Source organism: Botryllus schlosseri, chromosome 14, assembly GCF_051294905.1.
Source record: "Botryllus schlosseri isolate E-star chromosome 14, Bs_hap1, whole genome shotgun sequence".
NCBI lineage: Eukaryota > Metazoa > Chordata > Ascidiacea > Stolidobranchia > Styelidae > Botryllus > Botryllus schlosseri.
This window is the reverse complement of record NC_137249.1, coordinates 9,959,125-9,980,080: the sequence shown is the minus strand read 5'-3', so window position 1 is coordinate 9,980,080 and position 20,956 is coordinate 9,959,125. Positions and strand designations below refer to the sequence as shown.

The following is a 20,956-nucleotide window of genomic DNA, read 5'->3' as shown; positions in this document are numbered from 1 at the left end:
AACTCCAACTTTACGAGTCGAAAGGTTTATCTAAATCTACCGACTGCAGTGGATTTTCAAACTATACCAAAAGCTAATTATGCTGCGATGAAGCAAAATATCTGTTCAAACTCTAAGATCGTTCGCAACTCCGTCATTGTGGTCATGCGCTCTATAGTCCCTTAGCAGTTAGCATCGCACCTATCACGCAGATAAATATATTCTTTACAGTGAATGAATATATATATCGAAGTTTGACTTTTATTCAAATAAAAAGGTAAAAAATATAATTCAATGCTAACGACATAAAGCATTTTACTGAATTTTATGTAGCTATCGTAGAACGCGCTTCCAGGCACCAACTTATAATTGATTATCATGAGCCCTACATATAGTAGATAAGCTTGCCACCTTTCCGAACACATTCGCCTATCGGTCCCAGGCTCATAGCTTGATTTCCAGGTCTCATAATTATGTTACAGACGGAATCAGTAACCGACGCAGGTGACTACACCAGCGATGCTTTATGTGCGTTATTATGAGTCGCTTCATTCGTCATCTTGGATTCATGATCCCTGATCTGTTTTATTTTCTTCTTCTTCTTCGAATCCGTGGTGTTCAAGATGGAGAATGGAGAAAAGTTATAACCTTATTTTGTAAAAATTCTATGAAAGATTTCCGAAACAAGCCGAAGGAGTGCTGTTTAAGCATGACGAAATAGTTCTTTGGGTCCGCCAAAACGTTTAGAAGAGTACGCCGTGACTCCGTAGACTGAAAATGGAAGATGCGTCTGAGTCGAAAGTAAACCATAGGGTTTAAGGTTTCATCAATAGATGTAAATCGAAACGAATTATTGCAAAGCAATGGGACCGCTGCAGCTCCAAATGACAATGCGAGGACAATATATGTCAAAACACAGAGTCCGATAAAAAATATCCAGAATGCGTGTTGCGAAAGGATTACTTACGTTTTTGCCGCCTCATATGGCAATGGGACGAATTGTTACAACCAAGACCGGACAGTACCACTTTTAGCTCGAAAATACCAGTACTTCTTCTATAACTTCAAGTTCAAGGGCATCCAGAGACAGGGAGTTCAGATATATCAAACTGATTCCACACGAAGGGAATTGTTATGTAAAACATGAAACACGTCCCCATATATCTATTGCAATTATTAGTTCTTGAGGTTATCTCCATAGGTTATTATCTTTCGTATCCAAAGTAGACAATCTTTTGTTACCTTCAGAATATCTTGATGATAGTTGATTGAAAATAGGCGACTGTCGCTAACGATATCACTGATAACGGCTTCGTAGTCTTCTGTGAATGTAAAAGTGGAAAAGGTCAAAATAAAATCAAGGAATTACGAAAAAGTTTGGAGTTGATGTAGAGATAAAGAGATCGATCGAGCATTCCAAGACTCCATGTGTAAACAATCAGCGTCGGTGACGTCTTTCTCTCAGATCTTGGCAACTGATAGCGCGAAACGTATGCGTTAAAACTAATCTCCGGTACTTTTCATGCTCTTGAACGCTTTTGAACGGGTGATTAACTGATTGCGCTTTGCAACGTTTAGTTGATTGCTAGATTCTGACAGCACGTTTATTGCTCACTGTTTAGGTTCGCGCTACGGTTCCAAACCTTCTCGAAATCACAGTTGCCAGATGACTGCTTGTCGGATACTTTAGGAGTACATCGTGGTGACGATGCAACAAGAAAGGTTACAATTGCGCAAGTGCGGACGAAAGAAATACGATTCAAACGCGAGCATAGTCGGTTTACGTTAGCATTTTTGTAATAATAAATCGCCACCTACCATCATATGTTACATATGGAATCTTGAAACCTTTAGAATTATTCCAACCATCGGACCGAAACTCGATGATTAGCTTTTTCGCTCGCATATTCTCGATTTTCGGGACAGAGAAGCTCTGACACGATTCGGTCGTCGTAATAATTTTTGTGCCTGAAAAAGTTTGGAATGGTTATTATTGCGAGGGGAAGAACGACACAATAACTGGACATAGGTATAATGTGGGTCATCGGGGCCAGAGTTGGACAATTATAGAATATTTTACGCTTTTCCAAAAGAGATTAGAACTAGAATTTAGCTAAACATTTCAGAGGTCATTCTCGCAGGAGAATGACAAATGCCTGTACGCCAAGCTTGGCTCGTTTGGCAATATCCATTTCTTCTGTAGTATTTTCTGGAAGACCACTTGGATTATAATTAAAATTTGAGCATAGAAACATTTCACAAATTAGATTTAAATTAGATTTAAATTAAATTACCGGCATTTTGCCCCAATTAGTCTAAATAGAATGCTACAATTATCTAGTTACACAGTTCCTTGCCTTTGACACGCAATATTGCAAGTCGATCTCCACACCCGTCTTCACCGCGCAAATGCATCTCGGGAATCACCAGCAGGAGTTTTCGCCTGTCTGGTGGCGTGATTTCCCACCTGCATACCGTGTTTATGGGATAATCCCCCGGGTAATTAGGCGATTGAATGTAACCTTGAATGTTCGATGTGATCTGACCGCAGTCGTGACCTGTGATATAACCCGTGTCGAGTTCAGCAAGTTTTACCTGATTACATGCAAGTAAAGTTTTACTTTTGCACGCTTCTATCGCGGTTGAAGCGTCCATGTCGGTTTTTGTGTCTCCCGGACACCGATGGCAGAAGTTCATTCCTCGTTTGTCTTGGTAATAGTGTTTTGGGCAACGCTTGCACGAGGACAATCGAACGTCGTAGTAATGACCTGAAACACCAGAATACCGGTCTATTTTATTCGCTTCATAGGTCAAAATTGCGATTCTACATTTCCTTGATTGGTGTGCATAATGGCGCGAAACATTCCGCTTCGAGACTGCATTCATTCGTATGTGTGGCTATTTCTACCCGATGTGATTATGGGTTTGAGCATAGGCGTAGCCAGGATGATAATTTGGGAGAGGCGGATTAAAATGTAAGGGAGCGGAATATTTTGACAATTATGTGATTAGTGTGATATTACCTTCGCTAATTAACTCGTAACTATTTACTTATGAAACGTAACACACTGAGCTATTGCCTAACTGATAGAAATTGGGCGTTACCAGTGCCAACCCTTACCAGCAGAGCAGGTTCCTCGCGCCGAACAGGTGCTGAAAGAAGTCGAAGCCAAACGCATATTTGTATAACCAGTTCCACACCGAAAACATCCGATTCGGCCATGATATGGTTGATATGTATTGATTGGACATGGTTGACAAGGCTCCATACCGGTGCTTGAATAATAGCCAGGCATACAAACACCTGAATCAAAGTTATCCTGCGATTGAAATACATGTACCAAACATGATAACCTAATGATTAGGCCATAATCTATAATTATCACCGCAAAATGTTGTTGCTTATCTGCGAAAGGTATTTTAAGAGGTATTGTGCCGACAAGTAAGTATCTAACAGTTTCATGAAGCGGGACGTATCGTATATTTGAGTATACTTTATGTTGATAATCTCTGGGTTCCTATTTTAGCCTATAGATTCGGTTAAGACTCCATCCTTGATCGGCTGTATTTCCATTTTGAATGTGCAACAATCTTGCATTTGCAATGGAGATCATCAGATGCGGTCGTTACTACGGAATTGCGAATGCGAATGCTTTCGTGCACTGATAAATGCAATATTTCATATCCTCGACATCTGCCTGTCTGTTCAATGTCTTCCATTCCGCTCTATTTTCGAATAGTACAAATACAACCCCTCCGCCGTATAACGACGAACCGTTGGCGGTGACGGGGAATTTGTGAGATCATTATTAATATTTTTTGTTTACTGTCGTCACGCATTGCAGATCGGCAGTAACGTCCACTGTATGCTATTGACATTTCGAAGAATGAATTTAATCTTACCAGGACACGAAAATAACGATTGATACACATTGTCGAAGACGATCTCATTTTCAGGTTCCCCTGTATGTAAGGGGCACTCTATGCACTGCATTTGACCAACTCGATCCTGATAGTATCCTTGCGAACAGTTGACGCACGATCCTCTTTCGGGGTCGAATACGCTTCCTTTACTGCACATTGCTGTTGATCAATTCGCAGTATTAGCTCGTAAAAGACATCGCTTCATCAACGCATGCCTACTGTAAGTTTTTCTTTTCAACATAGTTGGCCCGTTTTTCTTCCCTACTTCGACTTCAAAAGTAGGGAAGCCCAGTAGTAGCTGAGATTTCCCTTTTCGCATCCTTTTTATCCCGCTCAGTACCTTGTTGATGCATTTGCTTCGAGATCTCTTACACTTCCCTTTGGCGGTTCTCCCTGCACAAGGAGATCATCCATTTAACGCGGTACCGTAGTATAGATTAGATAGGCAAGTATAGCGATATGGAATATTTTGTCGGTGTATCGCCGCAATCAATTTTGCTTTTGTAATTTAGATTATTATCTCTAGTCCTTTCCGGCTGCTTTGTCTTATGTGAATGATAACTCACTTCAAACATCAGGGCAGTACGGCAAAAACAGCATAGTTGCAGGCAACCTGGCAATTTTGTAAAATGATAACCTCTAATATGGTGGTCGTATTTCACTCTACAGTCTACATATATAACTAAGTATGGTATTAAACCAGTGCTTCCCAACCGGGGGAACTCCCCCTTGGGTAAATTTTGAAATTTTTAGGGGGAGTCCGGATTTAGGGTTGTATCGGAAGACACACTGGGCTCACAAGGTTTCTAGATTTTTATGGTAGAACTGTCAAGTAGGAACTAGTTCTTTGTAATCGTATGTTTCTTTGGCGGATTTTAAGCTAGGTATATGTTTAGTTGCTTTCCGTGGATATTACACCCCCTGATAAAGTGAGGCTCGCGAGACGATTTTTTTGGGCCCGTGACAGCATCTCGACCGAATTGCTACAAAGCAGGAAAAAATCGAGCCGAATTCAGCACAAGGCCGCTGGTGAAAATGTTTACCATTTTAAGCCAACATATGAGCTAGCGTGAAAAACATACCAAATTCATCGATTCAACTCAAGGCCATAGCAAGCGGACTTGGTGATTTATTTTTCATCAGCGGCTAACCGACCGGTTAAAAAGCAGGTCAAATTTAGCTGTACATTACCGAAGTCCAGTGCGGTCCGCATTCAACATAGTTCGGACATATCTGAATATGTTGGCCATATATTGCTCAATCAACAAATGGTTGTGCGTTAAAAAGCCCCCTTTTAGTCACAGGCACCTTTTTCATAGGGCCAAGGGGTTCGCGACACGAGACGAAAAAGGTTGGGAACCACTGTATTAAACGTATTACTATATGAAGACTGTGTCACGAGAAGTTGTTCGAATTGTAATTGAGCATCGAGCCCGCTGGTGGCCTTAGTGGCGATAGTGTCCGAGTGATCTCATACACATTTTCCTTACAGTTTGTTACAGTGGGCTAAGCGACACAGTCACGACACCAATGGTTGCTGGCTCGAGCCCAGGCTCTGCCTAGTTTCTACGTGTCGGAGGTTCATCTGGGCTCCTCATGGCCTACCTCACTGCATACGCGGTGTCGTACGAAAAGCCCATATAGAACAAGTGAAGTCTAGACTTCGGATTTCGACAGCAACGGACACTGACGAGAACGTATGGAAGAGAGAGTGAAAATGGTGGATGCATACGTGACTGGAAGTCACCCGGAAAAGCGGACCAAGAGTTAAAACACCTGAACGATACAATATTCATGATCGGGGCGCAAATGACCGAATAGGCGATAAGCGCCAAAAACTATTCAATAAAAACAAACAAACAAACAAACAAAACATACTTATGTGATTCATTGAGTTTGTTTTGAGTTTCATTTGTGCATTGTCTAACCGAAAGAATTAGGGAGAATATGATGTAATGCGACATAATAATTTTGACCGTATTATTAGGCCATTGTATTTAAATATAAGATTAGCCTAGAGAATGTGATGTTATGATCATCGCTATTTGATCCGCGAAAGCGGTGTTTTTAAAAAAAATCTGGGCGTGCGCCGTGCTACAAGTCGGCAAATACGGAATCACGAAAAAGACTATCGGCCTGATGTAAACGACCGATGCAGTCGAAGCACCATTAATACCAAAACAATATCTTGCTGTGATTAATGCATTGAACCTTACTAAGCCATTAAATTATATTCCTATTTACGTCACCGGTGTCTACAATAACAGGGTCATAAGGGTTCTCCTGGATGTGTAGTAAGTGTGAATACAAGCAAGGTAGGAGTTCGACCGAGTTGGCAAGACTTCTACATAGGATAGGATGATGTTAATCATCTCCTTTGCGCGATAGGATATAGCAATGATACATGAGTTGACAGTGCTACCTGACTCTCTGGCCGATGTTATTTACAACGATTCCTGGGCTGCAAACTTATAGCATACGGCCAATTTCATTCTAGCTAGGCCCTTGTAAGACGTATGCGGATCGGTTGGCTATGAGGAGTCGACCTCGGTCGGACCCGAACCCAACCTCGACGCTATGGGTTTGGGCTGCAAATCCGTTTGCTGTTATTAGCTGGCTTCGGAACACTCGCGTGATAATCTGTGTATAGCATATCAGTATTTATCTGTTTTGTTAGTACTGTAGATTGCGGGGGGTCACAAAGTTGCTGCCGTATTGTCCAAACGCGCTTTCAGTTAAATTCAGAGCAGTATATACGCTCCATTATATACGTACGTTCCATCAACATCGCGAAGCTATGAAGCCGTCGTAAAGCTAACTGTAGTGTGCCAACAATTGAATATGATTCTTACTGCAGCAGCCGGGCTCGGCCAATACGCTTATTTGAACTTGTAGTGTGTACGGTTTCTTTCTTCTGCTGGATCTCCCCCTTCCCCTCGCGCTAATTTTTATACAGCTCACCCTGAAACTTAGCAAATCCAATTCTTCAACGTCTGCGAAATACGGTAACATTTATAATCGTAAGATGATATTAGTGTTCCAGTTTCTTACTTCCGCCTCGGATTACATAATTTTGCAGTCCGGAAATTGACGCAGAGCATCTCTTCAATGGGATAGTGAATTCCTTCTTTATTATTAAATGTTCGTCTGGCAAAAGGTAAAAAAATTCATTTACTCATGCCAACTCGGTCCTGTGATTTGAGTGCCTGCTCCTCACTCTCGTTATTGCGAGGCTATTCGAGGCGAGGCTATCCGATGGAATAAGCACCAGAATTCATCAATTGTAAAGTGTGTCCACTACTGCCAAGATAAATGACCAACTGCGTTCCAACAAGTGTATAGGCTAAAGGGAGTTGACAGTAAATCCCGAAGATGCGGTAAAAGACCCAATGGACCTCAAAGCTAATCGCGAAGTTTCTCCATGCACTCATGTGAAAGTGTATGATGAGGGACCGAACTGGTGAATGTAAACGCCCAAGACCGAGCTATATTCTGGAATTCGCAATAAATAGAACGAGGAACATGAATTTTTCGTTCTTATGAATGAAAACAGAAATATATCTAATATATTGCACATACCGCAAGATGACGATGTGTTGCGATGGGAATACCGAGTTGTCCAGGGATAAGAGAATGGTGTTCTGCTGATTGAGAGCTGGGAATCGTCACCACACGAATAGAAAAACGATGAATCCGTCAATGTGAAATTATGCAGACGGTAACATTCGAATCGAAACATCTTCCTCTGTTTGGCGATAAGTCGTCCATGTCGTAAACTTGGTATTGTGGAACACCTATCTGCGCCTGCAAGACATCAATCGGCGAGTCAAACTTTTCGTTAAATTTCTACTCGGCGCCACCTACGAATACAGTCTTTCCCGTTCCAATGTAATGAGTATCCTTCGCGACACGAGCACTCGTGGCTTCCCTCCGTGTTCTTGCAAAAATGGTCGCATCCGCCGTTGTTTTCCGCGCATTCATCGATATCTGAATATGGAGGTAGTCATGTTTTTCAACTTAAAGTTTTACTTCGCGCTGTTCGCGATTTATTGCCACTACATTTCTTGATTTTGCTATGAGCATTCATAATTTGCAGAAAAGAGTCGAAGTGTATCAGTAATTATGAGAGAACTGCGTATTCCTGCCCAAGCGCTTGAAACCGTTGGGGCCGTGGGATGATTTAGTTTAGGGGTGTGCATCCTGCTGATGCGGTACTATATTAGACGCCGTCATTTCTGCGCCGCCCAGTTCCGCCCAGGACACACGAATGCATCTGAAGTTTCGACCAACATGCGAATCGGCAAAGGGAGGTACCAAGAAGATCGACGGCGATAAAATATTTACCAAATCGGCCGCCTCATGCTGGCCGATATACCTTCGATATTGATATGCCCAGGTGCCGAAATGATCGGAGGCGAATAGTTCTGTGCACGCAATCGAAGTCCGCCGGTAAAATGCGGCGCGCATTGGAAAATAGCGAAGAAACACGAATTTGGAATAGCTTGCGTCTCACGAGAGAGGTTTTTCGAAATAACAGAAGTCACGAAATAACAACATACTAAAAGTAATTAATTAGCTGTAGCCAGGCTTTTCAAGTTCAAGGCGCGACTAGAAAACAGGTGCGTAATCTAAAATCATCGAAGAAATTGACTTGTTCGTTAATCGCGTAGTAGATACAGGACTTAGCACGCTGCGTAAAGAGTTTTCGCGTTTTGATTCGTATGTATGAAGGGTATGAAATGACTGTATAAGAAAGGGGGTCTGGGCGTTTGGAGGAGGGGGCTGGCAAAGTTCACTCCTGGTTTCCAGTCCCATCACGAATCGACGCGACGCGATGGGACGTATAAAGATTATAGCGGGCCTTTTGTACTTCCAACATAGGCGTTGGCAATAACTTGTTAGCACGCAATTGTAAACTTGGTGAATCTGCAGTAAGGTAGTTGTGTACCGTGACTGACCTCCGCACCGTCCGGTCGCGTACTGTTTATAACCTTCATGACAACTGCACACGTAACTTCCGATTGTATTCCTGCAAACGTGGGCGCATGTATCGTTCATGCCACATTCGTTGAAATCTAAATAGAATATGTTTTAGGTATTATAGAATTAATCACCAGCGGGTCTAAAATTGAACTTGAGACTACATAAGCTTCGAAGAACGCCAAGAACCTTTCAACGCGTTGTTAGCGAGCATCAGAATTATGTTTAGTATATTCGAATGCAGAACACAGTGGATTATACTGCTCATTATCGAATAACCAGGTGGTTTGAAACTAATTTTAATTTCGCGTAGATCACTGCATATCATTGTGGATTATATTTGCTCTACTTAATGATCTTGAATTTGTTGCGGAGCAATCAAAGACCATAGATTCTGCCATTGGCAAACATCTGTTGGATAATCCCGCTTTTCCGAAAAAAATTATCGAGACGATGGATTTCGCGTCGTTTGGAGGGGCCGTTGACACTTTCTTTTATGTGGGTTGGAGTTGACTTTTATCCAAATACACCAGCCAAGGTTGTGTCAACAAAAAAGAGTTCGTGTACCATCTAAGCCAGTGGTCGGCAACCTTTTTTGTCGGAAGAGCCATATTGGCCCAATATTTTCCATCTCAACTCTCAAAGAGCCATACATGTCAATCAACTGTTACGTCACAATTGGAAATTCGTGACGTCATGGTAGGACTAATTCGAACTCACTACATGGGATTCCTCGTGTGCGACACATTTTCTATGTAAAAACCTGTATTTATTGTTTGAAAATCAAGCTCGAAACGAGAGGCCAGGTGCACCAATGATAAATAACGCAATTTATCGTAAGTAGCTTAGAACGGATATTAATCGAATAAAACTGTCACACTGATTCTGAAAATCTAAATACTTCTCAATTCTCAAAGTATCCGACGGTAACATAATGTTGCGCTACACGCACACATATCGCGGGTACTACACATAGAGCGGGGAGAACGTGGATAGCTATCAGCGTTATTCGTAATTCAAGTTTTTAATTGTGAATGTCACATCCAAAACAGCTCAGTTCGCGCCGTAGACCAGGAAGACAATGTGTATTTGAAAACTGCCTTTTAAAATGGGCGTCGCCATGTCTGCTATGTTCTTTGATTCAACGTATCGCACAATTCAAGATTTCGATTCGGATACATCGCCAGCAGTTTTGAGTCGCCAGTCATTTCGATGGGGGGGGGGGGGGTTCGAATCCCATCGCTGCCACCACGCCAGGATACAGAGCCTGTACTCCCTGTGGCACCACGAAACGATGGCGACACATGATAAACGGTTATTACAGCAAAGACATCTTTACAGCACGAGTTAGTAGTTATATACGGCAACTAAATAAACGGCGCAATTAGCGAACAAATCAGCATTAGCATGCCAATCAACAGGAGCCAAGGTTCGGTTCCATAACACAAACAATACTAGGGCATATAATTCGCGAGTGATATTGGCCGAGAGCGTGACAGTAACTTAAATTTGGTGATTTTGAAGACATACGGTCCGAGTCCCTAAACCTTAAGACAAGATTACGTGCTCTGCCTGATTCACCTCCAATTCATGCGTGTTTCTCGATATATAGACCGAATTTCATACTTTTGAATTCTCTCATCAACAGTCATAACCTTCCATGCCATCAAACAATCTGTTGGGGTTGCTAGCATCCCGGTTGGATTTGTGATATGACGATAAGGGGCGCGCGAAATTTTTCATTATCATAAAGGGGGGCGTGTCTAAAAAAAGGTTGAGAACCACTGATCTAAAGAATAGTACATTGAACGCTCTCTCGAAACTTCATGCTGGTGACGTAATATCTTGTGATACGATCGTTAATATACAATGTTCTTTCCAATTCTCTACTAGTTGCTGACGATTGCCCCTGACGAGTGTCAGCCGAAAATATTCAGGTTCATTTCAATATGCATATACCCTTCAATTGTATATATTACTGATTGTTGAATTATAAGATTGTTTGGAATAATGTGCGTTTTAAATTTAAGAAATTCATAATTAGTAGACAGACAAACAAATCGGTCAATGTGTTTGATATATTGTCAATATATCCCTGTAGATATGGTGTCCGGTCAATACCGAGAAAACCATTGCCGGGAATGCCATTACCGAGAACGGACACCACCGAGAATGGACATTACCGAGAATGGACACCACAGAGAATGGACATTACCGAGAATGGACACCACCTCGAATGGCCATTACCGAGAATGCAATGTATGCAATGCAGGCATGTTATGCATATGCACCAGTCGTCTGTATGTGCATTATGGCTTTGCCGCATTCGGTGTCGATTCTCAGATATAAATTTCTCGACAACGCCGTCTCAGTAAGTGAAATTCTTGGCATTGGCCATTCTCGGTAATGTCAATTCTCGGTAGTGTCCATTCTCGGTAGTGACCATTCTCAGTAATGCCAGTTCTTGGTAATGGCATTCTTGGTAATGCCGATTCTCGGTAATGGTTTTCTTGGTAATGGTATAGAACCAGATAGCATGTCGTCCCTATTATACCACGAGAAAGGATCCCAATCCTATTATATTCTCAGTTGCCTCGGTGCGATTCACTCTGTCGCATCCGAGAAGTGTCTAAACGAGTTCATACAGTCCCATCACTAATTTCCAGAATTAGTTCCCAGTCCGAACGGGCTTGCCGTACACTATTTCTCCTTACAGCATCACGAACGAGCCCTGAGAATCATCCCCGGCCCATGATAAAAAACAGCTTACCACTACAGGTCTTTTCGTCCGTATTCAACTTGAAACCCGCTTCACAACTGCAGCGATAACTGCTATGGCTGTTGTGGCAATTTGACTCACACCCTCCATTATTGGTTTCACATTCGTTTATGTCTAAACACGATTGAGGTATGTAAACATATTAGATTTTTCCTCATGGTTTCCAGCACTTGACTTGACAACGGGGTCAATAAGTTCTGCTTCACATTAAACTTCACGAGCTTCAATATAAATATATTCCGATAACGAGGCAGCGTTTTCTCAATTTCTACATTTCTATTTATATATGTATAGAATGTATATATAGAGAGAGTGAGTCTCACATTTATCTTGCAACAAGATATATTATGCGGAAACCCACAGAAGTCTGGGTGCCACTTAAGAATCCACCGAAGCGTAACGGTGTTTATAGTAAATAGGAATTACGATTTTTCTTACACATTTCTCGGAACCGGAAATAGCCATGTATTTAACACGAACTAAGTGCATAGAAATCAACCATACCCACGAAAGTTGTCCAAATAGTACAATCATCAACGATACACATAATCTAGATCAATTCTCTAGAACGGGATAACGCATATATAGGCCTATCACGATTAAGTATTCAACACAAAATTAGCAGGCATCGACGTGATCAGTATTAGATGGGATTGACTCAGTTATAGTACTCATATTTTATAAAGTTCATAAAATAACACACAAAAAGGCATCAATCACCATTCATAGCTCTACCTTCACATGACCGTCCATCCAACCTTGGATTAAACCCTTCCGGACAAGAGCACTGCGCTCCAACAGGCGTGTCTTCACAATCGATATCACAGCCTCCGTTGTCTATTGAGCAACTCGCAGCTACAGGATTCAAAAAATATTTAGCCCTTCGATATTCAGCGCGAAATGGTCCAAATAGGTGACTTAGTGACAGCTCCTAGCGCTGAATTGATGCGAATGGTCGATAGCCCAGTGTATCGACACGGCGGTCGGGTCATCACAATCTCCCATATATTCACACCAATTTTTAACCTTGATTGTTAGGGGAACCTTAATTAACCGACACCCGATACTTGGAGTTGGAGATCATGCACTTTATGCGTGCATTTTAGTAATCTTGGTTTAACGATTTCCAGGAGCGATATACCTAGGTATGCTGTTGAGATCAAGGACATTACGGAATAGTTTTCACCTCAGGTGTGCACGTCACGGGCACTGTGACAGTTAGATTGATGTTGCGATGTCCGATCGATCTTATTCGTCGATGGAGAATGTTCGAACACATGTCGAACTCGAAGTGTACTTAAAATTCACTAAGATACTGTATCCGAAACTTAAAGTGATGGTATGTACGCCGTAAGTTAGATTGATCACCTGTTGGACAGATACGCTTACCTTAATGCAGCAGACGTGACTATAGTTCATTTAATTTAATTTAGTCTCAAAGAACAGTGGAAATATCAACTCGAGTAACAAAAATTAAATACTTACTTCTTTTTACTCGTTTCAAGCCAGCTTTTTGGAATAAATCTGAAATATAGTGATATAACAGCGATAATTTACAATATGCATCCCGGATCAAACTTAACCGAGGCCACTGATACAATTTAGCAGCAATTACAAAACATGATTTGCGAATTCATGGCTTCACATTCCACATACATCATTATTTGTCATGACAAATCGGGACTTAGCAATCAGCAATGTATGCCGGTAAAGTAGATATAATTGCGTTCATAATTAAGAACGCGCACATCGTGGGAATTTCGTAAAAGATTAACTTGCAAACAATGTATCTCATCACTCGTTTCAAGCTTGAGGTCAATTAGATTTGATGTTTTCCGGAAGAGCTTGCGTACACTTTTCTGAGACTTATCAAATATCTATCAATATATACTCCGCCAGTACATTTCAATCCGAATCACGCTCCTTTGTCTGACAGAAGCTATCCACATCCCACTGGATAAATGACAGATGTTTTGTCAAGGTTCTCATGAACAATGATTCATCTGAACTCAAGGAGACACGCTTGTCTGGTTTGGGGTAATACAGCCAGTGAGAGCTGCCAGAATACATCGCAAGTAGTGTTAGCCTACTTTGTAAACATTCAAACTGATTGAGTGAGTCATGGCGATTAGCGAGAGAGGAGAAAGAGTCCTTATCTATTGATTTATATACTTGAGCCATATTGTATTGAATACCCCTAGATTTAGCTCCATAGCCGCTACCGGGACTGATAAAAGACGAAAGTGCGTCTCATTTGTCCTGGCGATGTATTGCATTTCACGAGACGTAGGAATATTTTCACTAAATTCGGATTGACTCCAACTCACAGTTCTATATCTGGAATATTCTAATGTACTGTTACCTTTAATATCGAAGCTTTTTCCACTGACGAAGAAGCAATTTAGCGCCACGAAAAGCATCAACGTCCTCTGAATCCCACTCATGATCGAAACAGTCTTCACACATTAACTTCACGCTAAGTCTGCAAACATATAATTAGTTACGCCGAGCGCGGTACTACCAACGACACTGGTGATTAACATGGAAAGTCCTGCAAGTTATCTTCATCGAAAGTATCGGAATACCTAAAGACAATTCCCGACGCGGACTCTCGTCGGTATGATTTCGGTTTCTCAAATCCCGTTGTGAACGAAAGAAGAATGTGGTGTAGAAAGTAAAATGTAAAACGATGCTCTCTCACCCATGACAGCCGCGCGCATTATGTTCTCACATCTCCTGACATTTTGGGCAACTGATGGCATATTATGTCATTGACATACGTGTCATTAGGGGGGACAGTGGGTATCAAGTCGCGTCGGTGTGATTCTGGAGGTTCTACTAACCGAAAATAGATCGCCTTAACATAGACAGGTGCGCATCTGTACCTCTCGTGACAGTCCCTACTATAATTGAACTAACAGCGGTTCTCTTTCATTTCTTCATTGATCGGTTTCAAAGGATCATACAACAAATCGATATGAAAAGACAGAAAATACCCATAACGGCTTAGTGAAGTTAATAATCACCCGCCCGTCTCTGTCTATATTTGTAGAGTTGGTGTTTCAATGTTCTGCAGGAGGCTGCTAAACGCAAGTGAGGAATTGCACAATGCACATAGAACGTGGGCGAGCAATTTTCTTTCAACGGGACATCGTAGGATACGCTAAAACATTAATGGGGAAGAGATATCAGGAGATTTTGAATTACGAGACATGCTCATTACTAGGGCGACTGTTTTGACCTAAAACGGAAGATTTTGACGAAAAAATCGAAATTGTTGCATTTTTTACCCTAAAAAAATGAATTTCACCTTATGTGTGCAAATTACGTGTTTTCGCACATAATTTTATATTTGTACTACTTATCTTTATTTCTGGTTTGAACTGTCTGTCCGTAAGAAGTAGTTTGGCCTGAAAAAACTTTTTTGAGGTAAAAACTGACAAATTTTTACATGAAAAAAAAATTATTTTAACGAAAGCTGGACCAATGAAGAATTCCAGTAGTTACATCATGCATTATGGTAAAAATAATAGAAAATTGTTGCAGTACAACGAAAAATACTTTCCTACATTCTCGGCTAGAACCACTAAGTAGCTTGCCATGAATGGAGAAAGAACGTTCAACCGCAGCAATTGTTGGCTGGCAACACTGAAGTTGTGCGTGCACTGCTGGTGCCACACCGTGTTGCTTCACTCTGACAATGTTGTCTATATCACAATTTTTTATCATGCGCTTCTTGGTATAAGAACCAATGCCCAGTGCCCACGCAGTCTTGCTTCAGTTAGATATTGCGGTTGAGCATAACGCCATGTCAACCTATTTGATTCATTAGACCGTTTATGATTCACAATGAGCATCAGACAATGGGCCGTCTACAACGGTAAGCCTGTAAAGTAGGCTACATGCTGCAAAGTGTCAAATGACAAGATCACCGACAGTGCAAACATCTACGATACAAAAGATATGCAGGTTGCAAAAAATTCTGTCTTTTTAAACAAATTTTACAATTTTTTGACAATTTTGACAAAATTGTGACTTATTTTGACATTTCAAAAAAAAATCGCCCTACTCATTACTGATTGAGCACCAATTCCCGACTTCGCTTTTCTGTGCTGCACACTGTACAGTTAGCCTATACATCAAACTGCTGATGTCCTTGTCAACAGAGGTGGAATTGGGAGTCGTATAATTCTGACAGAACAATGTAGTGTTGTACCAGATGCGCGTGTGCTATATTTAGCATTGTTTAAAGGAGGAAAGAGAGTTGGCATCAAAATTATACTTCATATCATTTTCCCTACTTTCGAGACGAAATGATGGAATGGCATACCCAGACGATCCAATGCTTTCTCTCATTAAATTCATCTAGCCGCCCAAGTGTATATATTATGTATAAATTCATTGCCTTCACTTATTTTCAGGGGTCGATACCTAATGTTAATCGAATTAAATATGTTAATAATATTATAATGAACGAATTCGCCGTTATTGCGATAGGGGGAATATTCCCAAGAGCGGTACCACGAGGTTGCGAGAATTCCAGCGTTCACGAAGAATCGGTCGTGTATACAAAGTTACAAACAAATCCCCAACATCTGACATTTGACAAAATAATCGGGGCGCTACCTTAATCTCTTTCTCGTGGATTCGTTTTCGTGAGGTATGTGGCATGTTATCCGTTCTTCGCGCCTAACTTCCCCTAGTTGGAGAACGACAGCTTAAGCAAGTCCGACAGCACCAATAATATCGATTGACTATCTGAATCCACTATAGTGTCGAACTAATTATTATTATATTCTTTATCCACTGTAAAACTGGTTAATGCACTCTTAATTCCGGAAGCAACCTGACCCCGAAGTAAAATGGCGAGATTGAAGTATTTAAATTTTTTTTTAAGTAATACAGTCACATTGTTGTTTCTATGCAATACATAAAGAGGTCAGATTACAGAATTGCGGTGGATAAAGAATTGGCAAGGGTTGCAGAGGTAGAGATGATTCAAAATGAAGAATCGAAATTACACAAATTACGCTGTGATTTTCGCGTAAAAGTGTAATGTTAGTCCAGTGGTGCATTTAAGGTCTTCCCAAGAATATGCACAGTGCCTAAAAACGTGATCTTTTGGACCATGTCGAATCAAACGTTTTCCGTAATCTGTTGGATATGTCTCGTGGCTTTTCTGCTTCCGACCACTGCAGTGCGAATGACTATCGATACAATGTTAATTTTGCATCGCCGCATTTTTCACTTTCCATTCTGAGTTCTGCGTATTCTGATTTTTTTTCTGTTTCCTTTTGTTGTGTGTTTTGATCAGCTGGCAAATTCAATGAATAAGCATTCACTCTTCTTTTAGTTTGATTATCGTCTGGCCGGTCATCATCATTTCATTAAAATTTTTGTCAAATCAATAGACCGCATGATTTCGATAAAATTGAAATTGAAATAGGAGGGTGCCGAAACGACTTGGAGTGGTCTTTTAATCAGACACTCACCTTATCCTACAGCATGTAAATTCGGAGCATGCACAGCACACTGGATAAAAGAAAGTATAACATAAAAGTAACCGACAAAAATGAATTCTGCATGTGTCGGTAGGCGAGGTCGATATGTCATATTGTGGTTCGGTAATCTTGAGGGCATGCAAGTAGAAACTGCTTGTATTTCGATTTTAATGTGGAGGACATGGACAATTGGACATGCTCCACGACTATAGAATAGCGGATATCCGATAACCGGCGAGATGCTGTTCCACACCACAGGTACGGCATAATTGATAGAGCGCTGCGTTTTCTTGTGTTGCGTCCTGATCATATGGCATAGTTGTTCTTCGACTTCGGACGCGCGTGTGCGGTAGGCGTGGGCTTTTGATTCCGAGGTCAAGTATAGTTGAAATTTGTTCGACTGTAACCACAACGGAACGGCAAAATTTCTAGCTTCCTCATGCCTTTTATGTTTAGATCACCAAATCTTGTGGGTAGTGATTTATAAGCTGCACATCCAAGCCCAGCACTTGGAGCCTTGAAAATGATACGGAGAATCCGATGTTGTAGTTTTTGCAATGGGTCAATCGTATTCGTGCAGGCAGCAACCCAGCAAAGAATTCCGTATTGTAACTTGGATTGAAATGAAGAGTTGAAGAGTATAAACAGAAACCGAATCGTCAGGGAGTGACTAAGACGGCGGAACGGGTCACTTCGATAAATGAGGTTTTAGCGATTGCATGTGACTCTTCCAAGACATGTCCGAATCCAATAAAACACCAAGGTATTTGGCATTTTTGGCGTTGGAAATTAATTGGCCAGCGATAACAACGGTTAGGTTGTCCCGGGAGTTCACGAACAATATCTGGGAGTTCGCGGCGTCAAAACGAAGGCTATATTATGGGACGAAAGCGGTTGCTCCTGATTTCGCGGTCAGGTATAACTGGTACATCCCACAGAATTTTTACTTGGACGTTTACTGTCACTGATGCTGGAGTGTGATCGTACCATTTTCTGTCGAGGTGGTGGTGTTAAAATGTTTGCATAATGCAAGATGAATGTAGTGGCTGATCCTGATGTGTCTCCATGTGTATTCGGTGACTGCAAGTGCAAGTGCGCCACAGTCGGACATGAAATGTGCTAAAGTTTCATTTAGGTTTTGAAACTCTGAATTTGCCGTCTGTTTTGTTTCAGATTTCTTTTGCGATAGTACTTTGTAGTTGAGCGATTGGTCTGGTGCTGCAAAAATGAATCTTTCTCTTGCCGGTTTCAAGCCAGAGCTCGACAGCCAGGTCCATGAAAGCTCATCTATATACATGGGGCTGGTAAGCTGACTTCTTGTGCTATTATTAGAATTTTACTACACAACGACGGTGGCGCTAGTCGCCTGTTCAGGCCTTGTGCGCTACGACAGTGCATTTCTTAAAGTTCAGTATATTTGCTTTGGGCAATGGGCATCGAGATGACGTTTTCTTGTATGCGCAGTTGCGCACTCCCACTCTTCATTCTCTTTTACTTCAGGGCTCTGCTGCCAACTTTGGACATAGAAACATGACATTGCCGAAACTTAACCAGAAATTATTGGTGTCGTGATGACGGCGCCACTCCTTTCTCAAGTGTCGAACCATAGTGTCCTACAATGGTGGTGACACAAGCAAATCTCACCGCTCACTGCGATTGGGTTACGTCATTATTTCCATTTGACCAAAGGCAATTTACGGCACTATTAGACTGGCTTGCCGAGCGCGAAATTCGTCTAAATTGGTATCAATCGAAAGCGACCGCGGTACTGATTACGAATACATATATGTTATTCTGCTTGTGGTCCTGGTGCCTCCCAAAATTAGCCTCAAATTTTGAATTGTAACTGAGTTCGGTATTGTAGCGCAATACTGCCGCCGTCTGGAAGGAAGTGAAGAGCAGCGCAAACCGCAAGTGTATTGGCCGTCGTTGCGCAAGCGATTGAACATGAGCTGAGCATTCACACTCTCACTCTCACTGCGTATTTGCTCCTGCTTTGCGCCTTTCTATTCCAGACGGCATTGTTTCGCCATAATGCAAAACTCCGTTACAATGCATTTTTTTGGGGGGAGGGGGGTTACAGGGCCATGAGCGGAAATCAAATTGATATTTTAGTGATCATTACAGCGGTAGCTTTCGATTGACACCCGTTTTGTCAAATCTAGCGCTCGGCAAGCCGGTGAAAAATTACCGTAAAATTGCCTTTGGCCAAATGGAAAATGCGACGTATAATCCCATCGCAGTGAGCCGTGCGATTTGACTGTGTCTACTGTCTCTCAGTGGTTTTGAACCGTCGGTCCATGGCAAGTTTCCGGCCGGTCCGCGACATGCATCACAATTTTATAACTCAATTTCAAAATGGGGGAAGATGGACGGTTGTCGAATAATTATTAGAGAAATAAAACTTCAAAATATAAACCGAGTGAGAAGGTTGGAATGTATATAGCTGCATTGAATCGTAGTCGAGATTTCATGGTCTACTTTGGGCGTATGTCACAAATGGCACAACGGTGAAATTGTTTTAAAGTAGCGTACGACTCGTTGCGGACAAGTTATATGTGAAAGCTGCGCAAGACTTTCGAACAATAGCCGTTTAAATTCCGACATTGCAATTAGGCGATACTAGCAGTGTCCTAGGGTATGGCAAACAGCATCTCATTCCTTCAAAAAGATACCGAACATTCTAGTTAATGGTCCTTAACAGGAATTCGCAAGGTTCCCTTTGTTTAAACTTCAACAGAATCACGCGTAAATATGTACTACCAAAAAGGCAGCATTAAATGAAGTTTACAATATCGCATTTCAGTTGCATACATCTGTCGTTTTTAAATTTAGGGTTAATTTTGATCTTTTGAAATTTTAACGGTCCGCGAGGTCAGAAAAAAAATTGAGAAACACTGCTACATCATTATAGGACACTGTGGTCGAACTAATGATGTGGTTTGGTATCGCCAACATGTGTATAAAAACTCGAGCAGATGTTTTGCAGGAAGTAGGAAACGCCCACTGACGATTACCCCTGACGAGTGTCAGCCGGAAATATTCGGGTTCATTTCAATATGAATACACTATTCAATTGTATATTGAAGTTCTGTACCTCGAAGAAGCTCTTCGAAGTACGAAACATACGACATCTCGAAAAATTATTTATTAGTAAATTACTTTAAGTACAACTCAGTGCTATTGTTCAATGGAATTTCCTTCATACGACATCGAGTAAAAAGCATTGCGAATAAGCCCATCAGACGACATGACAAGTGTAGTGATATTTATTACTCGCGTGGTCGATATTGATGGAATTGCAGCTTTGCAATCGGCAAGCCGCAATGCTCCAGTGTTTTTGCATTTCGTGCGTAACAAATTATCGCCACAGACAAACCTTCATCGTGCAGGATTGGGATGAAACTATGGCGCATTGAAAGTACATACATTACGTACATTAATCTTATTACACAAATATGGACGAACCACAGTCATGATAATCGTATGTATTCGCTTACATCTCTGATAGAGACGATATAGGCTACAAACCATTGCAGCTTGAGGTATCGATGAATGTGTCATTGCGCTTACACCGTTATACACTACGCAGAAACGGCGTTGTGCACTCTGCAGTATAGAAAACTATGTTTATTACGTATCTCAGAGCATCACGTGGTAAGTGCGGATTTGAAATACCTACAAATACACATTTGCCGTATACTTCCCCTTGTATATATACTTATACCGGTACGTGGTGCATTTATACGTCACGTCAATCAATCATTTCTCAGACTGATGCTCATTCTCGAGT

The 20,956-nt window shown here is 41.4% G+C and overlaps 1 protein-coding gene across 1 annotated transcript in view; it reads right to left on the bottom strand.

Moving 5' to 3' along the window:
- Positions 1-222: 222 nt before the first annotated feature.
- Positions 223-20,956, bottom strand: part of LOC145455033 (signal peptide, CUB and EGF-like domain-containing protein 2) — a 169,491-nt gene continuing 148,757 nt past the window's right edge. The window contains exons 2-18 of the mRNA XM_080332989.1: positions 14,025-14,144; positions 13,148-13,186; positions 12,398-12,517; positions 11,654-11,776; positions 8,862-8,978; positions 7,768-7,890; positions 7,483-7,707; positions 6,955-7,050; positions 6,756-6,896; positions 4,123-4,296; positions 3,883-4,062; positions 3,101-3,283; positions 2,601-2,747; positions 2,337-2,537; positions 1,798-1,947; positions 1,222-1,301; positions 223-750 (exon numbers count right to left, since the gene is read on the bottom strand). Coding sequence (XP_080189115.1) covers positions 598-750; positions 1,222-1,301; positions 1,798-1,947; positions 2,337-2,537; positions 2,601-2,747; positions 3,101-3,283; positions 3,883-4,062; positions 4,123-4,296; positions 6,756-6,896; positions 6,955-7,050; positions 7,483-7,707; positions 7,768-7,890; positions 8,862-8,978; positions 11,654-11,776; positions 12,398-12,517; positions 13,148-13,186; positions 14,025-14,106 — 2,334 coding nt within the window. The 5' untranslated portion in view covers positions 14,107-14,144 and the 3' untranslated portion in view covers positions 223-597. The remainder of the gene's footprint in view (positions 751-1,221; positions 1,302-1,797; positions 1,948-2,336; positions 2,538-2,600; positions 2,748-3,100; positions 3,284-3,882; positions 4,063-4,122; positions 4,297-6,755; positions 6,897-6,954; positions 7,051-7,482; positions 7,708-7,767; positions 7,891-8,861; positions 8,979-11,653; positions 11,777-12,397; positions 12,518-13,147; positions 13,187-14,024; positions 14,145-20,956) is intronic.